The sequence below is a fragment of the Ptiloglossa arizonensis genome, chromosome 3 (genome assembly GCF_051014685.1).
Source record: "Ptiloglossa arizonensis isolate GNS036 chromosome 3, iyPtiAriz1_principal, whole genome shotgun sequence".
Taxonomy (NCBI): domain Eukaryota; kingdom Metazoa; phylum Arthropoda; class Insecta; order Hymenoptera; family Colletidae; genus Ptiloglossa; species Ptiloglossa arizonensis.
Window position 1 is genome coordinate 15,124,486 of NC_135050.1, and position 23,320 is coordinate 15,147,805.

General features: G+C 35.7%; 2 protein-coding genes across 5 annotated transcripts; one reads left to right on the forward strand and one right to left on the reverse strand.

Annotated features, from left to right (window-relative positions):
* The first annotated feature begins 65 nt into the window (after positions 1–65).
* Nct (Nicastrin) lies at positions 66–4,239 on the forward strand. Its single transcript, XM_076306368.1, has 8 exons — positions 66–194; positions 486–584; positions 656–993; positions 1,084–1,480; positions 1,566–1,962; positions 2,045–2,487; positions 2,565–2,757; positions 2,839–4,239. The coding sequence occupies exons 1-8, from the start codon at positions 140–142 to the stop codon at positions 2,855–2,857; spliced, it is 1,941 nt and encodes a 646-aa protein (XP_076162483.1). The 5' UTR covers positions 66–139; the 3' UTR covers positions 2,858–4,239.
* On the reverse strand, positions 3,947–23,189 carry LOC143144215 (homeobox protein PKNOX2). Of its 4 annotated transcripts, XM_076306370.1 has the most exons (9): positions 22,916–23,189; positions 15,248–15,349; positions 13,972–14,281; positions 13,359–13,559; positions 12,358–12,649; positions 11,485–11,616; positions 11,103–11,302; positions 10,583–10,941; positions 3,947–5,434 (listed from the first exon to the last, which is right to left on the reverse strand). In XM_076306370.1, the coding sequence occupies exons 2-8, from the start codon at positions 15,268–15,270 to the stop codon at positions 10,618–10,620; spliced, it is 1,482 nt and encodes a 493-aa protein (XP_076162485.1). In that variant the 5' UTR covers positions 15,271–15,349; positions 22,916–23,189; the 3' UTR covers positions 3,947–5,434; positions 10,583–10,617. The 4 variants fall into 4 exon arrangements, with proteins under 4 accessions (XP_076162485.1, XP_076162484.1, XP_076162486.1 ...); XM_076306369.1 differs by lacking the exon at positions 3,947–5,434 and having other exon boundaries at positions 8,223–10,941; XM_076306371.1 differs by lacking the exons at positions 3,947–5,434; positions 22,916–23,189 and adding an exon at positions 20,216–20,458 and having other exon boundaries at positions 8,223–10,941.
* Between the last annotated feature and the right edge of the window lie 131 nt (positions 23,190–23,320).

Here is a 23,320-nt window from a genome sequence, read left to right on the forward strand (position 1 = left end):
AGCAAAAGCAGAAACACTCGACTCTCTTCTTATTTACGCAATGCATTTATGTCACTGTACTAACCTTCATAAAAACCGTCCATAGTGGTGGTACTGAAAGATAATCCAAAGTTTTGACAGGTGCCACCACAAAGGAAAAATGGCAAGATGTTTCTATTTTGGTTACCTTCTAATATTTGTTATTATAAATCTAGGTAAGATAATATAAAATGTTAAAAACTTTGCCGAATCTTACGTTGGAATAAGTGTACAAAAATTTCAATAGATACTTCATCTCCGTTATAAACACTTTTTGTTCTTTGTTACAGAAGTAGATTATTTTACTCATAATGTAAAAGCTAATATAAATGTAGAAATACATTTTATCATTTGTTATCAAATTTATTTATCGTGCAAATGTACACACATGTTATTCATTATACAAATGCTAAAATCAAAAGAATACCATGAGATTTAATAAATATAATATAAAACTGTTTTTTTAGTGGCTGCAGAGCGAATAAAAGATATGATTTATATGACATTTGAAGGAGTTTCTGCCTGTTTCCGTAGACATAATGGGACACATCAGTTTGGATGTTCATGTAAGATTATATAAATCATATTAAATATATAATATATTTTTTACAAGAATTTTTGTAAATTTTTTTTATAGCAAGTAGGTCAGGAAGCATTGGTGTTGTTCATTTAATTGAAGAAGAAAATGATATTAGATGGATTGAACATAATGCTACTGCAGGACCCTACACAGTAGTCCTTCCATTTTCTATGTTTACCAGAAACACGCTACTTCGATTACGGAATACAAATGATATAAATGGAGTTCTATTAGCCAAAAATGTTAGCGAAGCACGTCCTGATTTTTATTCACCCGAAGATACATGCCCAAACAGATATTCAGGTTACAAAAGATGCAATGATTCTGCTGAATGGAATCCATTTGGATCCTCTTTACTCATGGAAGATTGGCCATTTCCAATGTTTTATATAGAGGTCAGAATTAAATTTGTGTATTAGTTTGTATTATTTTTGTAGTGCATGTACAAATTAGTAAAAACTTAAATTCTTTATTCTTAATTCCAGAATCAAACGTTGATAGAGGCTATAAAGTCTTGCTTCTGGAAACATAATGCACATGATTTAGAAAGTCAGCATTTGCGATCATTGTGTGCACTTGAAATGAAATCATTCATGTTTGCTGCAATTAATTCTGAATCTTGTATTTCGCGCAGCAATTCTAAATTAAACTTTAATCCAATACAGTTTTGTGATCCTTTGGGTGATAGGAATATACACTGGCCTTTGGCTCCTATAAATAAAGATAAAAATTCCATTACGTTAGTAACAGCTAGACTAGATGCTTCTTCTTTGTTCGATGGAATATCACCTGGAGCAGGGAACATAGTAACAGGATTAGTAACTCTACTGGCCACTGCCTATTATTTGAATATTTTATTTGAAAATGTAACAGTAACAGATAGTATGTATAATGGTATACTTGATACAATGTAAAATTGCATTTATAACTACTTTTTAATGATTGCTAATGTCTTTCTTTTTTACAGAAACTAATGTGGTTTTCTCTTTATTAAACGGTGAAGCTTTTGACTACATAGGATCTAGTAGATTAGTTTATGATTTGAAGAAAGGCCATTTCAATGCATTAGGTGGAGTAAACTTAAAATTTGACGACATTAAATGTGTCATTGAATTTGGCCAGTTGAATGAAGGAAAGTTATATTTTCACTCTAATAATGGAAAATCCAATAAAATGATAAATAAACTGCAGAAAGCATTGAATGCAGAAGTTCTAGAAGGTAGCGTGCCACCCGCATCGATACAAAGTTTCTTAAACGAAAATTCAAATTTAACGGCTGTTGTTATAAGTAGTCACGGCGCACAATTTGAAAACAGATACTACAATGGTATGTTGGATGATGCCGAAAGTCTTCGTTTTAATAGGTACTGTTCAAATTGCTTATTTTACATGTCAAACAAATTTATTTGTAACAATATAGCCAAGTATAAAATATGCCCTTTTCAGAAGCGAAAAAAATGATCTTGTACCTACTTTAGCAAATATAGCAATTCATGTTGGCAAGTTTCTTTATGAAAACGTAACGGGTAAACCGCCTCCATCGGCGGACAAATTACAACAGGATATTGAATACCATATTTCTGAAATGTTAATTTGTTATCTGGAAAGTGCTGAATGCACATTATTTCGTGCTGCTTCGTCTCCAGGCGCTAAATTAGTCAATCAAGTTCTGCCGCTATACGTTGGTGTAGACAGAGTACTTAATACTGCCACAACTTTGACTGGTCAGCTACTTGCTTTTTTAACCAGGAAGAAATTGTACATGAATGAAACAACATGTTATAAAAACCATCTTGTTTGGATGGCTGGTGATTACAATTTCACTGGCATGTGTATTAATTCGACTGTAAATTATAGTACAGCCATAAGTCCAGCATTTATCATTGATGGTATGGTTATCCTGTATTATACTAAATGTAATTATTAAAAAAAAGCTAATATCTATTATTTTTTACGTTTTAAATAGGATATGATATGAAATCAGGAATGTACTCCACATGGACAGAATCTGTATGGCAAACGCTAAGTGTAAGAATGTTCCTGAAGCCATCAGTAACTACAGAGCGGTTTAGTATGATTTTAGGTAGTTTAGTAGCTGCTATAGCATTTATTCTTGTATGGTTCATTAATTCCCGAGCCGATATATTGTTCAATTCAAGGTATGTAGATAATTTTTTAAATGAACAATTTTGCAACAGTTTAAATTATTATTGATTTACATATGAAAATAATTATTGCAGAAGAGGAACAAATTGCTAGGGACACGCTGCGGACCACATATCAATGATCAGGTTGGATCATCAAAAAGATAAAAATATCCCAATAACTAGCCTTTGAATGTGTGTGTGGTACGCCCTCGGACAATTTTTATACCTCTATACAGAAGTACAGTCTGATACCAACATCAATTTATTCCAGCGTTATTGTGAAAATAGCATATTATTTAATCAAATTTTTGCACCTTCTATTAGTATGACGAGAATAATTAGTGTGTTCGTTTAATTCTTCACGTTCCTTTTCTTGACTCCATCATTAATTTATATGTTGGAGTATATACATTTTTATAAATGTGAATTACTTGTATTCGATAATAAGAGATGAAATTTGTTTTTGTACCACAAAAAACCGAATGTTGCGCTTGTATCGCAATAATAAGCAGGGTATATTAACACAAAATATTTGTTACGTATTTTACTTACATGTGTATTACATATTATACATGCAACGTTCATAGTGCGAATAATCAACAAAGCACTATGAACGACTATTTAATTCCATGTCATTCATTTTCTCATAAACCTTAGTATTATAAATGTCATGCAATGTATGTATTTGATTCGTATTTAAGTGAATCATTGACAATTTGCGACATTTTTGTTGAAATCTAATAGCTAATAATTTTAGCAATCAGTCTTGTATTTCTTTATTTATTTCATCTTTGTATTATAAATTACTCGAGGTAAGCGCAGGATATTTAATTTGCGTAGATTATCCTTGCTTATAATACCCAAAACTAGGTAGTTAATTGAATTGTATGGACTAGTTAAGCAAAGGAAAAAATGATGTAATATATGTAATTTAAAAAAGAGTTTTATCACTCTTTATAAGAATTTAAGCGATTCATTTCATAAAAACATTTTTAACCACAATAAAATGCTGTCAAAGAAAAATAGGAGTAAATCCATTATTAAGTAATTCATCTAAAATGTATATTATGCTATTGTATAATTTATTGCATTTTTTATTTCTTTCACACATTTTCAATTCTGATTTTTTAATTAATAACTATTCTTTTAGTCATAATTTAGGTACTTGATGTGAAAGTTGGTGCAAACGAAAATTATAAACAGAAGCATAAAAACTAAAACGTTTGTTCAGAAAAACGTAAAAGAAATTTTTATACAAATGCACTAGGAAAAAGAAATTTGTATCCACAACAAAGACACTGTACCTGAGTTCTTTGATTCTTAATCAAAATCCAGAATTTTGTATAAACAATGCCTGTGATTACTTGCATTTCAAGCTTTTTAAAGACTCATAAGTATGTGGTGAGTGACGTAATTGACTAAATAATATTTTATCAAACATACGAGTTACATGGTCTTATTATTGATAATAAAGTATTTTATATGACAAAGTTGTATGCCTAAAATTTACTGTAGTCTGCATAGTGACCTTTTCTTTTTATAGTACATATATGATAATGAAACATTAATTGATCCTTTGCAATAGGAATTTTTTAGTTAAAAAAACTAGATGGACTGGACATGAAATTGTATCTTAAGGGTACAATAAAAATTACAAACACATATTGCAAGCGTGATGGCATTTATTATCAATAAACAACTTATTTAACAGGACCTTGATGTACACGAGAGAGAAGTATTCAAGTTGTTTACTTATGCTTCCTTTTTAGTATGTACGTAAGTATGTAATACGTTTAGTTTATGACTTAAAATTTCACTTAAGTTAGGAATGGACCTTTGAAAGTCCTTTACGTTTATATTAGCGCATATACATACACATATGTGTGTTTTGGAATATCAAATTGTAGAAATATCTGTTAAAATATATATATAATATATATATGAATGTTTTCATAAACTATAGAATGAATTCTTGGCAAGATGGAATACATGTTACAACACATAAAATAAAGTATGCTGTTTATAAACTTCTGTATAATTCACGAATATTGGAAATGTGTTAATGAAACAACAAACTTTAATGAATGTAGTAAAACGAAGGTGACTGAAATATGAAACTAACACAGACAGTTCATAAACAGAAAAAATTAAAGGAAGACAGAACTTCAAATTTGAGTAAATAGTTTTACAAATACAAAAGTAAATAACCGAACAAAAGTATATCTCTCTCTTTGCATCACATTAAGAGAAACAATAAAATTTGTTTAATTTTTTTATAAAGTGTTTCTCAAGAATACAATTTGTGTGTATGGAAAGTTTACACAAGTTTAACGTGAATTGTTACAAAAGTTTGTCACAAAATACTCTTCTGAATTACACTGCTGCATTAAAAAAATCAACGGTATAATGCAAAGAACAGCACAAAACAAATATAATACTAATGTTATTTTCAGTACCATTGTCCGTAAAAGTATATACGGAGGATTAAAAAGAACACTTTAACAATTCCAGAGACTGAAATGTTGGACTCGATATCGTACCAAAACTAACTCTTATTACTGTCACATTTTTTTGGTCCATTCCTATCTCCTTAAATATTTTAGATAGAGCTTGCACGTCAATCGCTAATGCGCAGTAACGTTAATGATTTTATCTGGAGATCCGTTCTCGTACATGTACTCGAATGCACCTGGAAGGACGAAAATGTTCATGCTTCAGACCTTGTTTTTTTTGACATTATTACACTTTAAAGCAAATTACCGCGACATTCTTAAATTTATATTTCCGCTATCACGAATAAATGTTTCCACATTATAATACTTTGTTGGCGCATACGACATTCGTTCGACAAATTCGTCGCCAGGTTGATCACCTAAAACAATCACTTACACGTATGAAACTGTGGATACGATTTACAACAAAAGAAACGATAGAAAGTATCAAATGCACCAGAAAAGCATTAGTGAACGTAATTTCGGTCGATTTAACATTACAATGAAGTTACACAATTTATTTCTGATCTGAACGAGAATGAGACCCGTAACGAAACTGTAACACGATCTCGACAAAGTACCCCCAGCGACGAATTTATAATTAATACGATACTTTACGTATTTCCCTCTAGAGCTAACAAATTCCTTATTGCGTTTGTAATATTAGTTTCGTTTTCTCTCTCAAATATGCCAAACTACTTTCAGATTGATCGTATTCGACTCAACTAATCACTCGTTGAGTAAAAAGGTCGAGTGTGCAACAAGAGTGTACCATGTAAGAAGCCTACGGATCCAGTAGTAGTTTCTTTCAATGCAAGCTCCAAACATATGTTCAACCTCTTCGGTAAATGTTCTACTTGTGTTGTGTCTGTGTTTGGGTGTGTTGTGTTCTTAAGTATTTCATAGTTCTCAGTATACAAGTATGAAGTAGGAGGCTGGGCACCGCCCACCGAGTTATCACAGTTGTCTGGTGCCGCAGCACATACGTATACGTGGTTCAGCCTTACAACCTACCTCTTAAACTATCGTTAATTTATAATTATACTTAGTCAAAGTACAGTATAGTCCCGTACCAGGTGGTTCGCGAATACGTGCCGCGACGATTCTTAGTTCTATCATTTTTATGGAAAGTGCGCGTTATTGCTGGTACTTTTAAACAGCGACCTAATCAGCACGAGCGATCGAGGACCTATTTCTTTTTTTCTTTTTCTTCCTTTTATTAGTTTTCTCGCCGATACACTCGAGACGACAAGCGTCGCGGCTACACACGGAGCGGATCTCGTTTCATTCTACACCCGGATAAAGAATTCGGCGTTATTTTATTTTTTATTTTTATTTTTCTTGTTGCGCTTTCGTTGTTTCCCCGTTTGTCCGCGATCGTTCGCCCCCCCCCCCCCTTACGACACTACACCGTATATGGAGCTATACTGTAAAAGCTGTCTTCAACTGATAATATCGTTTTACTAAGCCTCATGATCGATTCGTTTTTTTCTGTCTTAGAGGGGCTTCTTTAAAGTTTTGCGCAGCCGCGGTACGATCGACCTGCAACTGATTTTGAAATCGGTATGCCTTTCGGATGTTCGGAAAATGAGCTCGTGGAGCCACTAATGGAAGCACTCTGTGCCAGTTGGCTATGTACATCGATACCGGAAGTATGTAGGATACCAGCGAAGTGACTACCGATCTAATCGACGGCTTCGACCTCTTTCTTTTTGTACGAGACGTGTTCTTCTGAGCGCATTGAGGTTCGGCGGTGCATTTTTCGGATGCTTTATTAGCGACGTGCTCCTTTGTCTCCGTTATCGTTGCGTAATTAACATCGTCAATCGACGACGTTTCGTTAAGCGCTAAGTTTGCCGTACTCGATGCGTTAAAATCAGTGGACTAGCGTTGATCTAGTTAACCGTGTACAGTAGTTCCTCCATTATCCGAATTTTCGCTAATATACAATTTCACAATATACAATTACACCAAAGCGTAAAACGTGTAGTGTTAATTATAGAAATAAAGCACGAAGTAATTAAACAGTTACAAAGTGGCGACGATATCGTAAAATTAACAGAGTACATTAATACTACAGTCGGATCGAACTCAATTAACCGTTCAAGATTTTATGTTTCCTTGATTATGAACGATAGAATACAACTAAGCGGTATAATCACGATAACCTTTCGGTGGTTTCGAGCGACTCATTGATTTTGATCCTATAGTATTATAAATGTCTTTGTTAAAAATCTTCGAAGCGTTCGCAACATTCGAAATAGAGCTTCGACGATTTGAGACACAAACGGACGTTAATCGTTGTATAAAATGATTAACACTAAGAAAGTGACGAGCGTTCGTATCTCTCTATCAGTCATGATAATGGAGTTTCTACCGTAGTCGTAAATTTGTTACTTTGTAATTTCATGGAATCTGTACAGAGAAATCGGGAAAGTACTGTATACTATGAATCACTGACACCATTGTGCTTAAAGAATCCTATGAAACTCGTTGCAAACAAACATCTTTGCGGTTCGTGTTTTTTCTTTTTCTTTTGTTTCTTTATCGTGTTCACGTATCAAAGCTTCAAAGCTTTTCGAATTTTTACGCTTACGTAAGATTCAATTGGCTGCTCAAGGAAACTTATAGAGCGCGTGTTCGTTTTGCCTTTCTCTTCGAAAGATAGAGAGCGTGTGTGCCCGCCGGTTGGTGCAAGGGTACGAAATATAGAGCGGTGGGGGGTAGCCAAACGATATGGTGGGGGTAGCTCCCGGTGGCCTTGAGCGGTCAATTGATTTTGCTCCGACCGTGGTAAGAAATCGTCAAATACGCAGTGAATATACAGGGTAACGCTTACGTTTGAGGTGGTACGATCAGGTTTCGGTTCTACTCGTGCATTCCTCGTGCAAGGAATAGCCGTTTGATATTGCGTTAGAAATTCGAGAAATTTTGAAACCGTTGTTAGAAACAGGATATGTGATTATATAGGAATAAGTCGACCTCTGTAAGCTATTACATTTCTAAGCTTTAATTATCGATTTTCGGAAACGTTTGTCCCTTTAGAATTGCATTTCCAAGGCAGTCAAAGATCTTAAGTTAGTTTCAACATTTTAGATCCAAAATGCGATGGACGGAACGCTTGGAAATAATTGAAGGACAATCGAAGACAAGTACACAGGAAGAACATTATATGTATCTATACAGATCTTATCGTCGGAATTTGAAACGATGTCGATATCGAATCGAATCTCGAAACATAGCCCGTACACACTTTTAATACTTATATCGTTAAAAAGTACACACGTCGCTAAGTATTCAGCACTCGCGATCTGATGGCTACTTTCAGTAAAACGCAACACGATCATATGCAGACAGCGAATGTATGAACACTTAATCCTAAGATGGCATGTGCTTGTCGTCGAGCCTTAGACGTTTCTCTCTCTTTCTCTCTCTCTCTCTCGCTCGCTCGCTCGCTCGTTCTCTCTTTCTCTCTTTGTTCTCAGTTTCGTTTTCAGTTACAAGGAAGGTTTTATATCGATAATCCCCTTTTTTCAGATAATCACTAATATTTTCTCCCTTTATTTCTAACAGTTCTGTGTATTGTATGTACAGCAGTACCATACCCCGTTAAACTGAGGTACACGCGTTTAAAGACGACACTTAGAGTTTAAAAATATAATCATCATATATTTAAAGTAGTATTATATTATCATTGTTGTTGCTGTTGTTGTTGTTGTTGTTATTATTATTCGTAATAGTATTATTATTAATATTATTATTATTGTTATTATTATTATCTTGGAGGGATAGCACTTCGCTATGTCACGACACTGCAGAGCTGAACAAAGACTAAACGCGGAAGTTACCACGCTCTTTAATGGCACGAAGGAAACAGGATCGAGATTGCTATTATCTATTAGCCGACCGATAATCCGTTGCACGAGTTCAAGAGAGATCATAAAAATCGTGCGAGAGCTATTGCTAGCGAATTTATCTTAATCCTTTATCGACAATTTGCCAGACTTTTTTTTCTTTTCTTTTCACGTGTTGTTAACCGATCGTTATGACATTTCGTCTATAACGTTAAGTGTACGAGAATATCGTCGTAGCTTATTTTAATTAGGAAGGGTTAAGAACGACAATTCGTGTCGTTATAAGATTCCTATACTATATATCATTTGGACGATTTCAATAACGCTATAGAAATATACTAAGAATTTTTACAGAAATATTTATTCCTGGTTAGAACTATTCAGGAATTGCAAGTTACGTGAGACTGATTGAACTAAAAAAAGAACGGATCTTTCATTAAATTTTAATATTACGAGTCTTTTGCTCGAAAAATTCCTCATATTTAACTTCGATCTTTTGTGAACGAAATTCAAGGAATAAACGTTTGCAATTGTAGTATATGTTTTAAAATTTACGAAAGTAAATAGCTCACAAATGAAATTAGATGTTTGAATTGCACACATTAAATTTTAGATGTCAGATCATCATGTACTTGTTTTTTTCAATCGTAATTATGAAATGCTGTAAAAAATTCTTGCTTCGCCGGAAATTAAGTCTGATATAAAAATATAGCAACGCTGACTTGTTTTAGTCTCTTAGCTATGTGAACTGCACCATCAAAAGAATAGAATCATGATTAATTTCATGAGTTGCATCGTAGAAAAAATGTACACGTTACACCCAAATATTTGTTTTCATAAAGATCTCGTGTATATTTATGTCTTTCTTCTACACAATGACAAACTAAGCGATTCGATGAATTACCGTATTATCTACTGAAAGTTTTGACACGTTCAATGGTCTCAAAGATGTAAACTAATGACCTATTACAGAGAACACGAGATCATTTGAAACACTTCATGCTATGTTTGTAGCACCTTCGTTTATTGCTCTGAACTATGTAATTCTTAAAAAGAAAAACAACTGTAAGAAAGAAAGAACTATGTAAAGAAACTATTTCGATCATAGCTTACAGAGCAACGAATTAACAAAAACTGGTAAAGAGATAACAATTTCGAAAGAACCTCCGTTTTGACAGAAATCCGAATAAATTATTTTTACGTATAACAGGAAACACGCGAACCAATCGAATTATCCTTTCCAGTGTCTGCTCAATTTTAACATTCTCGGATCACGATAAGTGAGTAACGATTGATGACGGTTATAAATTTGTGTAGATGGCTCCATCGATGGTAAAAGGAGATTAAACATGTCGAATCCGATAAGAGAGCGTGATAACCTCGACCGATATACCCTTGATTTTCGCGAGAATAATTACGTATTTGACAATTAAAGCGAAATCTATTCTCGAATACCTTAATACTGTAATGAGCAACTGGATTTGAAGGTACCGTAAAGAGGTTGACGTTTCGGTGATCGACAGAGGTCAGTGAAGATCATCTTCGTCGCTATCGTTACCATCTTTCGATCTATCGGCACCCCCCTCACCGTCGCTGGAGCCTGAATCGCTCCCAGAGTCTTCGGATTGCCAGCCGCCAGCTTGTTGTTGCTGCACGTGCTGCTGTTGAACGACGTGTTTCGAAACTTTGTGACGTTTTCCTGCACGTTGCACCGGATCAGCTCCGGCGCCATCTAGCATCGGCTGAAGAATTCGTCGACGAGCATTGATGAACCAATTATTAACTTGCAGCAACGTTAAGTTCGTTTGACTCGCGATCTGACGCTTCTCATCCTCCGTAGGATATGGATGCTGTAAAATATTGAATACTTTTTCTTACTTTTCTGTTTTATTAATTTTCCTTATGAATCGATACTAGTATCTTTAATTCTGGCGAAATATCTTTCGAATGGTCACAGTTCATACTTGGTCGTCGTGCAAGCCTCAAGGAGTCGAATAAGAATCATACTTACAACTAAATGTTCAAAGAGCCAGGTTCGCATAATGCTCGTAGCCTGTTTAGGTAAGACGCCCCGCTTCTGTCTTCCTTTCTTAATGCTACTATGACTACCTCCGTGGCTACTACTATGATTTGAAGTAGCAGTGCCAGTGCCACATCCCTCGTCTTCATCTTCGCTGGGTGCAGGGGAGGGAGAGCCCGCCACAGTGATATCTAAACACATTGCATTAGATATACTCTTTGTAAAAATCGTGTGGCAGTGAATTTTCTATAGATTCGGTATTCAGTATTATATATCGAAACCTTTTTTTTTGAATCTATAATTTAAACTTATGTCCCTACGATACAGTTAAAGACGGTTATGAGCATTTAAACAATGAGCAACTTTTTCTAACCAAAATACTTTTCGTCGTTAGCATCTCCGACATCGACGTATTCACTCTCGCGCTCCTGTAACGCAAGAAGGCCCCAATAGCCAGCCTCTTCTAAATATATTCTGTCGCCAATATTCACATAGTCCATATCATCTACAAATGCAAGTGGATAATGATGGCTACGTTTAAATCAATATTTAATTCTTCCTCCTCGATTTAGTTCTCCGCTATATACTTTTGCATTGAGTGATTGTAACAATTAATGTGCGTACAGTTTGTTCAAAGTTATTATTATTACTCCTGTATTGAACTCTCAACTGGTGTAGTGAAATACTCTTTGTACAGTGGTCATAGTGGTCACATTGACTCTGATAAGAAAAAAAAAAAGTGCACAGAATATACACTATTTTAATTAGATATATACGTACCACTTAAAAAAACTTTAAAAGCTATATGTTTTTACACCTTCTATGAGAATATTATTGTATTAAATACATATAGCATTTTATTTTATTCTTCGATAACGTGTTCCCTTAATTCTTTTGCGCAGTTCGTACGACAATACCTACAACAATTCTTCGTTAATGCAAAATCAATGTAAAATATATATTCCCAATAATAATAAATTCAATTTATTTTTCTCCGGCAATTCAATTCCCGCATATAATATCGCTTATGTCGCTCAAAGCTTGAAACACGGTGTACGCTATTTACATCTCGTCACACCAGTTGGGGTCAAGGGACATTCGAAATGCTAGCGCAAAAGAAAATAGATAAAGAAGCGTTAGAAAGACCGTTTCAGCACCGTGGCTTGTTTTTACTTACTTACTGCAGACCTTGAATAAAAATCGATTATTAATCAGAATTGAAGTAGACGATACGCAAGGTGCTTACCTTGACCAAGATACATATCGTTGACTGGCGCGCAGGGATGTACCCCAATCTGCGAAAGGGGCGTGCTCCCGTGTACCGTGGAAGGTGATAGAGGATCGTCATGGTCCTGGCTAGAGGATCTGTTCGAGCGTTGAGCGGTGGAAGATGATCGCACCGATGGCGGCCTGTCGTTACCGGTTTCTTCTTGCGCGGCCATCTGACTCGCACCACCGTTCTCCGACAGGGTGTCGCCTCTGCTCACTCTGAATCCGTTAGCTCCCGGCTCAACATCATTGCCTGTAGAAGACAGCACCTGGGAAATATATGTCGCAACTAGCCGTCAGAGAGCAGGGGTGGGATTCTATAATATTTCGAGCGACGCGCAAGTATCGCTCGGTCATTAAACTGTACATTTGAATCTAATTCAATGAATAAAACTTCGGTTACAGTTCTGGCGATTGATCCTCCAGAGTACACATATACAACTTCGATTTAATTGTTCACTAAAATTCCTTAAAAACTGTTTAACAAAGGATACATAACATTTTTCGTTTCGGACTATCCAGCTAAGAGAATTTTATAGTACATGCGGTTAGTTCGTAAGCACTGACAATCCTTAATTAGCTCCTACCCTACTGACTACTAACTGTACAAGGTATAAATCAAGATACGCTGTTAATCTAGACATCACTCACGAGAATTAGTCGTCCTATCTACATCTTTGTGTTTCGTACATGTACATTCGTCACTCTTGATTAGAAATTAAAGTATACGAGCAACTACTGATTACTTTAATAGTGTGATACGGTTTTACTGCTGGAGGTAGTGTTAAAAAGTTCGAAGGCTGAACGGGTTAAACGAGGGTGGTTGAGAGAGAAAGAGAGAAAGAGAGAGAGAGAGAGAGTATGTAGCGTTTTCGAGATTTACTCGCGATCCTTGCGCATCACTAACAAGAGGATCTCTACGTAGGTAAGGGAAAGCAGGCCGGGGTGGCTTGAACACGAAACAAAAATATATCTAACCTGCAAAGGACTGCTGCCATTGCTGCCACTCGATGGACCCATGTCGTGTCCATGGTGGCTGTAATCGCTGCGTAACAGATTTTCGCTCTGCATCTTGCCCTTCAGGCACGTAATGTACCTGTTGCAAAAGTCTTTGCACAGCTCCTGAACCTTTTCCAACTCGAGTAGGTGAATTCGCAGCACCTGTATCGCCTTGATCATCTACGATTGGCAAGATGCCAAAGGAAAAAAAAAAAAATAAAAAAAAAAATAAAACAATATCGAAAACTGATCGATTTTCTTTTTATAATTATACTTCGAGCCGTCGTTTATTATTTCTTTGTTTTCCTTCGGTCGAACGCGATGTTCGTTTCTGAACGAAACGAGCGACGGATGTCGATCCTATCTTGCCTCGGTATATCAACGAAGAACTAATAATGAATTTTCAAATACTTTCTCGCTTATACCATTCCGGAATAGATCGCTATGCAAGACACGGAAAAATACAAATATGGCTCGATTTCGATATAAAGCGAATTTAAAGATGAAAAAAAATTTTCATTCGTACTCTACATTAAATGTATCCAAGATCGGTATATCTTTGAACGATCGTGGATCTATCAAGGAGACTTACCAAACCGTCAATTTCGGGGTCATTGATCAGAAACGGTTTTCGGTCTCTTTCTTGGTGTTGGACGAAGGCCTCTATGTCCATGTTGAAGCTTTCGGACGTCGAATTGTCCGAGCCCTGAGTGGCTTGTTCGCATCTTTCGAATAGTAACGCTAGCAGCGGGAAGAGGGGATGCTTGTACACTGCCCTCTTGTCTGCTTCGAATTGTGCTTGATCCTGATGGGTTGTGTAATCGGCAACCCCACTTGCAGGGTCCTGATCGTAGCCAGGAGTCACCATCGCTAGCGCCACGGCGGTGCTACCCTCTTGCATTCTGCAATAATAATAATCCGGTTAACTTTGATCGTAATTCTTACCGAGACCCCCCGAACTTTCACAGCGTCAGTTCTCGCGGTCAATACCATTTCAAATCGATGGATGTAAAGTCCTATGGGAGATTGTTTTACGTAACACGATTCAAATCGTTAACAATTTCAATAATCTCCGGGTAACTGAAACGAAATCAGGATCTCGGCGTTTCAGTCGTTCGACGAAGATCGAGCTTTCATTTTTCTTCTCAGGCTGAGGACGAGCTACACACACACACATACACGCACACACCGTCTGACGAGGGGACAAAGCACCAGTCTCGAATTACTTGTGTTCGGCGGCTCGCAACCGGGAACGATATGGCACGCTCAACGAATGAGTCACTCACTACTGGAAATGAAAATTTTGATACTTTTCTGAAAGTATTACCAATGTTTCGGTAAAGTTTTCTCCGTGGAAACGAGTCCGAACGCCATCCAATTTTCTTCGTTTCTAATTAAACAAACTAATAATTTATTTATTCGAACGAACAAGAATATCTAAGAAAGATAATACAGAAATGTAATACTCGCGTGAAGGTATAATGAAAAATGTAATTTTCATTAGTGGATGAAAATCGATTTCACCAGCATATTTTATCGTAATCGCCTGGGACCGCTTACCGTGCAAAGGAACGGAGATAATTTCGTTTCAGGTATCCGGGAAAAACCGTTTCAGTTATCCGAAGGTCACTTCTGATAGGTTGTAACCGATACAAATATTGTATAGCGAGTTAGATCGATAAACGACGTAAATTAGAGTAAATCACACGGGATTCAATAGCCGCTATGGTTACTTCTTGAGTTTTTCGAATTTAAAAACGAGCCGAGTACTCGGATACGGCAAGTTCGCTAAAATTCGAATAAGTCATAGTTAAATAAAATGTTGAATCGTTGCTCGGACAATTTTGATTAATAACCAGGTTGTTTACCTATCATTCCTGTCTGGAACCATCCATCGTTGCCCAGGTCCTCCGGGGCCTCTGATGTAACGACCTTTAACCTACGCTTCCAACGTTATTTGTTGAATTATGCTGAAACAAAAAATAAAAATCCAGAAATATTACCGAATTGTCTGTAGCTATTTTTATTATATTTATAGATACATTTTACGATTTCTTTCGTCGATAAGCCAAGGAAAAGTATTATTTATTCGACGATACATCCCTGCACGTATTTCAGAACAGAAGCGAGTGAGTAAACGGGAGAAAAACGAAGGAAAGCAGAAAGGGAACCGTCGTGGCACGGAGAACCAAAGGATGTGCGGCACTGCATTTAAATGTCATCGTTAGATGGTCTCAACACCATCAGCACTGTTGCTGGCACCAGTTCTGCTTCCCATTCCGAACGTTCCTTTTGAATTTTCCCCAATCCTCCATACACGTCCCCACGGTATGAATAAATAAAGTACTGCGACACTCTCCTAGTGACAAAACGACGACACCCCAAAAGCCGCAGTTATCAGAAACCGAGGAATCCAATTTCGCGTTATCCAACCGACGTAATTAAACCGACGTTTTCCAACAATTTTCCACAACGCACACAAACCGACGTTACCGAAGAATTATGCATCGATCAACTATAATCACAGTTTCTCTGCAATACACGGTAACTATAATAACAGCCTTTCTTTAATACAGGATAACTATAATTACAATTTTCCTTTGATATACGTTAAGAATCGTTATATTAAGATCGAGGTGATTATCGTTAAAATTTAAAATTGAAGTACACGTGGAAAAAGTAGTCACGCGAAAATGTTCGACTGCAATAAGAAGAGGCAGGTGCATACCGAGGTAAATTGTAAGGTGGAAACAATTTTATTTTATGCGATGGTATTTGGAAACTCTCAAAGTCAACATTGTTGTTTGAAATACAACGTTGTTTTTATTCTTTATCTTATAGAGTGACAGTTGCTTTTAATGTTTCACATTCAACGATCCACGTATCGCATAAAGTTATTCAGGCTTGCAGGCAGATAAGGATGTACTCTTAAAGAGATGCATCTTGTTTCGTCCTGTTTCGTACGAGATATAAACAAAAATTAATTCCAGATACATTCATGCATACATACATAGATATTGAATACATAGTGGATAACCAGGCAATAATCAATTTGTAATATGTAATTTTAGATACTAGACAAATAATATATTCCCGATAATAATACATTACATATTTATACTCATAATAAATAACGGTTCCTTTAAAGATCAGTATTAAGTGTTTACAACCCCAATGTCCTTCTATCATAAATCGATGAACTCGTCTTAAAAGTGGCTATTATTCTACATAGTGAAAAATATAACATTCCGGCGGACAGAATAAAGTTGACCTTGACATCTCTTACCGTCTCCTTCTAAGGAAAAAACAATCGTTTTCGTCGTAAAGTGCCCCCCGTCTGCTCTACAAGGTAATATTTTTTTATGTAAAATCTCTTAAGTTAACCTTAATCTCTGGAAGTAATCGCGTTGATCATTTTGTAAGAATCACTCTGTATATAAATTTTCATAATTTCCCATAATCGACGCGAATTTGCATGCCGAAATTGATTTAATAATGGAAAAAAGTATACAACGCGACGAGCTTTCTCGGAAAGAGGTAAGAGAGCAGTCTCTGTCGCTCGACGTTTTATCAAAACTTTCGTTCTTTCTCTCACGGTTGAATAGATCGGTGGAGAGAGATCTTCGCTTAACGACGTGAAAGAAGAAGAGCAGGCACATCGACGAAACGCCGCGAGGTGGCGGAGAGAAAGAAGGTGGCGCCCGAACAGAGTGAGAAGCTGGTAGAAAAAGGAGGTGGACAGAGAGGTACCATTACTTGCAAGTGGTGCTTCCACCACGCTCGCATCTTTCCGTTGAACCTGATATTTATTGTGCCGGTCGTCTCTCAGCGCTTTCATTTAAAAATATTATCGCTGACGGTGAACGGTCAGTGTGGCTCGTTTCCGCAGCTGTGTCCACGCATCGAATCGACCTAAACGCGTCCAAATTCTTCTTTTTCGTACAATTTTCATTGTCCCCTTGCGTTCTTCTTCCAATTCCATTCATCGAAATAATAAAAAGTCGAAACATCTCTTAACGTTCCATTCATTGCTCTGTACCGCACAGTGTTTTCCTTTTATATAACATCAGAAGTTTCTTTCGATAGTTTTTACGTAATAAATGTTTTGTTAACGTTTTAACTTGACTTATTTCACATTTTATGTAACGAATCGGTTTCTATTTCTTCCTTTGCTTTGGATACAGGAGACCGTTATGTAGAACACTACGTATAAGTAGCGATATAGAGAATCTGAGAATGATATTTGTACATCTCTGATGTTATCCGAGGTTTTGTGTAATTAACAACTTTGTGTTCCTTCGAGCGTAAATATTATCGTAAATCAAAGATCAATCATTCGAGATTTAGCTTTCGCTTTTCTCTTTTTTTTATTCCTTCTCAGAGACACAACTATAATCAACGTTGAATATAGACCTCTGTTTCCTCCTTTACTGCATGCTTCATTTATCCGTGAACTGCAGCTCTTTATGAAACTTTGATCATCTCGGGCTCGACTAAACAATGCTTATCAATCGGTAAAGTAGATTCCTCGATGCAACCGTAAATTAGTAGATAATCGTATTACAAAATTTCAGTACGTACTGACGCAAATAAAACATACGTGAGATTTCATTTTTCAAATTGCACTTCATTACCTTTATACTCCTTATGAAATTGATAAATGTTTCGCGGCAACTATTTTCTTAAAGATTTGATTAAACGTGATTTTTTAATTTGCGTAACTAAATGAACCCCCAATTCTTCTTGATTGCTTTAATTTCACAATTTACTATTTGTTCGTTCTTTCATCGAATACACGAATCTTTGACAGGTTTTGCCAAATGGCAAGGAAGTTCTTGTTTCTTGTTGCTTTCTTTTTCAATCTTCCGCATTGCTGTTCTCAATGCGAGAGGGAACGATGCTTCTCTTCTTGATTCTACTTCTTCAAACGACGCATTATATCGCTTTCGAATTCTTGGGTGCTGGATGGTATTTGGACGCAGCTGTTACCGGACATGAAAGCGACGCATATGCTCTAACGAGCCGACGAGAGAAGCGACATAACAAGAATACTTTTACCGATCCATAATGTCCACCGAAATATCGTAATTTATGAAATATTCACGATTTTATTTTATGCAACGTCACATTGTACATTTTGCAATGGCAATTTTTGTTTTACTATGCCACATGCCTCGAAAATATTTTTCATCTTTATTCTTTCGAGCCAATTAACGAGATTAAATGTCTTTATTTATTTCGTCATTAAATGGTCTTAAAGAGACGTATTCGAAAGTAATTTATGATGTTATTATTCATTAACAAAATTTTTATTGCAAATATAATCACTTGTTGTTACTTGCGTTCCTTATTGCAATAGTAATTTATTATAAATATGAAATATGCTCTTTCTAATTTTATAAAATTATATATAAATTGTATTTTCGATAAATTCTATAAAAAATTTTACCCAAAAAAAAAATATATTATTATTTATTATTGTCACAAAATATTTGGTTACATTAATTGGCTACAAGAAAAAAGACACAATTGAAAAATAATTATTTATTTTGCCTGTACCATCAATAATAAAAGAAAAGAACAGAAACAAATTTACCACATTGTGCCACGTGTCACATACAACCGAAAACGAGACGGTTATTAATTCAAATGTAACGGATTGGCGGTAACTGCAAAGTGCAATGGCGTACGTGCATTCTGCCCATGCGATTTACTGCACCACGCGTTTAATGTGTCGATTCCTTGTAACGATCAAATAATTACTGCGACATTGAAACGTGCAATTAGAAGCAATCAAAGAGTAAAAACTGATAACTTAAGTCGATGGGTAAGTAACATGTTAATTTGTTAAAGGCAACTTTAAGTCTCAGTATTATACAATAATAAAATTTGTTATACTAATTAAAATTAATCCACCGTCATAAAAGCCGGAAGATTAATGTAATCAAAAATTCAAGCAACGTATTAATATTTTGAAATTCTCTATTTTTTGGTATAAAAAATTAAACATAAATTTATGATATTTTAAGTTCCAAAATTTCTGTCGAATGCAAAACATTAAGTATAAAAATATCGAGCATATTTATACGCATTCACACCTATAAGAGAAGGTGATAGTAGAAAAGCGATAAAACATGTTTTTACGAGCGTAAATAAGAAAAGAAACAAATATTTAACCCTTTAAGTGCCAAGGCAGTAGCAGACGGTTAGGGTTCGGAATCATGTTCGAACATAAAAAAGTACTTAAACCTAAGTAAGTACGTGTCGGTGGTCAAATATTTGTACAGCTTATTATACAATTCTTCAATTCGCACTTTTTAATTCACTACTCTTTCGTGTTACTTTTTATTAACAATTTATCTAAATTACAAGTTAATATTAAAAAACGGTTTGCATTTAAAAGAAATTCGCTTTTAAGTACACTTCATAATATATGGTACCAATGGTAACAAAATCCACCTTATTCGAGCAAAATGATATTTATTCTTTGATTTAACACAGAATCACTGAAATTATAAAATAATTTTTTTTTAAATGACAGCCATACACATTTTAATAACTTTATATTTCATATTATATCTATATATTCTTATACACACAGACAGACAAATATATATATATATATATATTTATATATTTATATATTTATTTATATGTATATACATATATATTTATTTATTTCAGTTTTTATATATAGACATCAGAGTCGTTTCAAATATCAGTGAAAACATTTCACCGCAAAAGACACATTTAACGCGCGCACATACCGGTCTGGCACCGAAAAAGTTAATTATGACAAAGATGGTATCCCGTGGGCGAGCGAAGTTGTTTACTACCTGTCAGTCATCGGCGTATTAAACTGGCGTCGTGTCGGGCAACAAACCGACGAGGAAAGAGACGCGAGTTAGAGAAGTGCACCGGATCGTCGGTAGGCGTTAATAGGGAACCAGAAGCTGTTTTTCTTTCTCCCTTTCATCGCTGGTCTGACACGAGATAGTCGAACTGTCAGTCAAACGTTCGATAACCAATGGTCGACGATCCCTACTACTACAGCACGCCGGGGAAGAATCATTTTCATGCGAAGAGGGCGTAGCAAAAACTACAAGAGGCCACCGCTGCCGACGGCGCCGATGCCTGACTGCTGCGCAACGCTCTACCTATAGGGTGCTCGATAAAATTTCTGCGGGAAATTCGAGTTCGTTTCGCCACTTCTTTCGGTCCCGTAATATACGCAATGATGCACTGTCTCCGCGCGGACAATAATTATGCCGTACAACAAGATCGAACGCAATTAAATGTATCGTTTGGGATCAATATCAATAATTATTTTATCCTTTCGTTAAAGAAAATGTTCAAAAGGACGTTTGTAAAATAAAATTATTTTACGTGTGAAGCATGCGCAGGCGTGTCATGAAATATGGAAAATATAGATAGAGATATAAATATTAAAAATTTCTACTTTGTTATTTTTCTGCTTAAAATAATATTTCAGTTTGTATGAGAAGTTATTTCTTATCGTTCCCTTTTAGTCGTATCTACGTATTTGTAAAAAATCACAATTCGATACAATTTTTGGATACACGGGTGAAAGGAAGTCTGTTCGTCGTCTTCATTTAAAAATGTTTAACGACTATGGTTGAATAAAATATTTCTCGAAAATCATTTATTTATTATGTACTCAAGTGATAATTAAATTCTATTTTTTAAAAGAAATTCTCTCAACCATATTTTATATCAAGAATTTACTAGCAGTATATTTTTGTTTCGATATCAATGCGTTTGAATACAGATATTGTTTGTATTAATTGATTTTTAGTACTTTCGATATATTGTTTTAAATAATGTACAATTTTTTCGAGGGCTTCTAAAGATTAAGTTAATCGCGCAACGTTTATAATAATTCATTTCTTCGTGTACACTGCATAACACATGTTACAACGTAACGGCGATACTTCATTGCGGCATCTTTATCACTCCTTTTTTCCACAACAAATTCTCTGAACGATTTCAACCGGTTTTCCTGATACGATGTAAACACCGATCGACTCGTTGCTCGGTGGACCCGCTCGCGTTGCTAAGTTTCCCGTTTACCATTTGACATAATTCACTTATTAGGATTTATTGTAATTTAGTTGAATATACCAATAATTGGTCTACGCAGCAAATCGAGAGTATTCGAATTCTCCGAGTATTAATAATTATGCATTTTATTAAATAATAACGTAAATATAAAAAGTTAAGCATCAAGAAATAAACTTCAGAGTCCCGTCAGATCAAAACGCAAGAATGCATTTAGTATTGACGATAACGTTACAACCTGTATTATCTACCTATGGAGCAACGAAACATTAAAATACGTTATTTGCTTTCAATGTGTATTGGATTAATTTAGGGATTTTTTAAATTGAACGAAATAATACGCATGGAATGTAATTATACACATCAAAGAACAGAAAAAAATGGCAGAGAATTATTTTTTTTAGCAATCAACCCTCCCTCCTCCTTTTTCTCTGAACGAATCGAATTCCATGTGAATTTCTTTCATAGTGTGCGTTTGTAAACATAAAATATTTAATTTATTGTAATTTAGCACTTCAAAAACGTTTTGCGTTGAATGTATTTTAATGTATTATTATTAAAACGATTAATATAGAGGCTCGTAAATGCAGTAAGAAAATAATGCATTTTGAGATAAAAAATATTTACGTAATAAATGTTTAATCAATAGGGAATATGTTTGTAACATGATAGATTTTGTATAATTCTCATTTTTAAAATAAATATACAGCACGATTAATGGAATTATGTTCCTTTTTCTACTTTAATCGAAAAATAAAGTCGTTGTTACGATACAAGTACCTTGCTTAATTTCAAATATAGGAAAAGTTACGCGCATACGGTTTGAAATAACAACAGCATAGGAGAAACGATACTGTTATATTGCACTGGGGATACAGTTTACCGTAAAAGAAATTAATCAATCTCACTCCGCGGAACATCGTTCTTGGTTTACGAGACGGTGTTATAAGCATAATCAGATTCGAACTTTAATTATGCAACGTAATTATGAATTAAATTATCTTTCGAGCAATATAGGCGGGCATATGCGTTGTCAACATTGCAGAGAAAGTAATTATTGTTTGAAAATAATGAAGCAATTGGGAAAAGATTTATTTGTGATGTACGATAAAACAGATAACTGGTATCAACGAGAAAGTAGTTGACGGTGAACCCTGGTCGCGTGGTACGCATGATGTCATCTAAAAAAGTTGCTTTCTGGAAGACCCTTGACAATATCGATCGTATCAATCCGCAATTCTGTCAAGGCAGACCGCGAGAAATGGGCGTTCACTGGGGGTATTGCGCACAAAACAAGTTTTTCGCGTGTATCGGCGCACCAGGAACGAATAAACGAACCTAACCTCACAAATTCACAAGTGCAGAGCCCAGCGGGGGTTAGCCGATCAAATATGATGTACGAAAACAGCTGTCTCTGTGTCACTATTCCAGGGAATACTTATTTCTCGTCAACTTACCGTATCGTGAGGCCAGTTTCGACAAATCCCACAGAAACAAAACAACACCGTCCACTGGTTTTATTTTTCGAAGATATTTCGGTCGGCGTGTCTGACTCGTCGGGAACTAAATGTTCTTTTCGTCCACGTGATACCCCGAAACCCGATGATAATCATGTACCGACACCGGTACTACTGTTCACTACCGCGGTCAACACAAACGCGTCTGTTTACCACTATTCACATCGCACGATAAATTAAAGTAATCGGACATTTTTCAACATGCTCCTCCACAATCCCGTCTACTCCTTCCACTGACACGTCTTTTGTGACGTCATCGATTCAATACTTTTCGCGAAGGTTTCTCCTTCGTTGATACCTCGAAACCTCGAAAGATGGCAGCACCCACGCGATTGTCTGCCCATT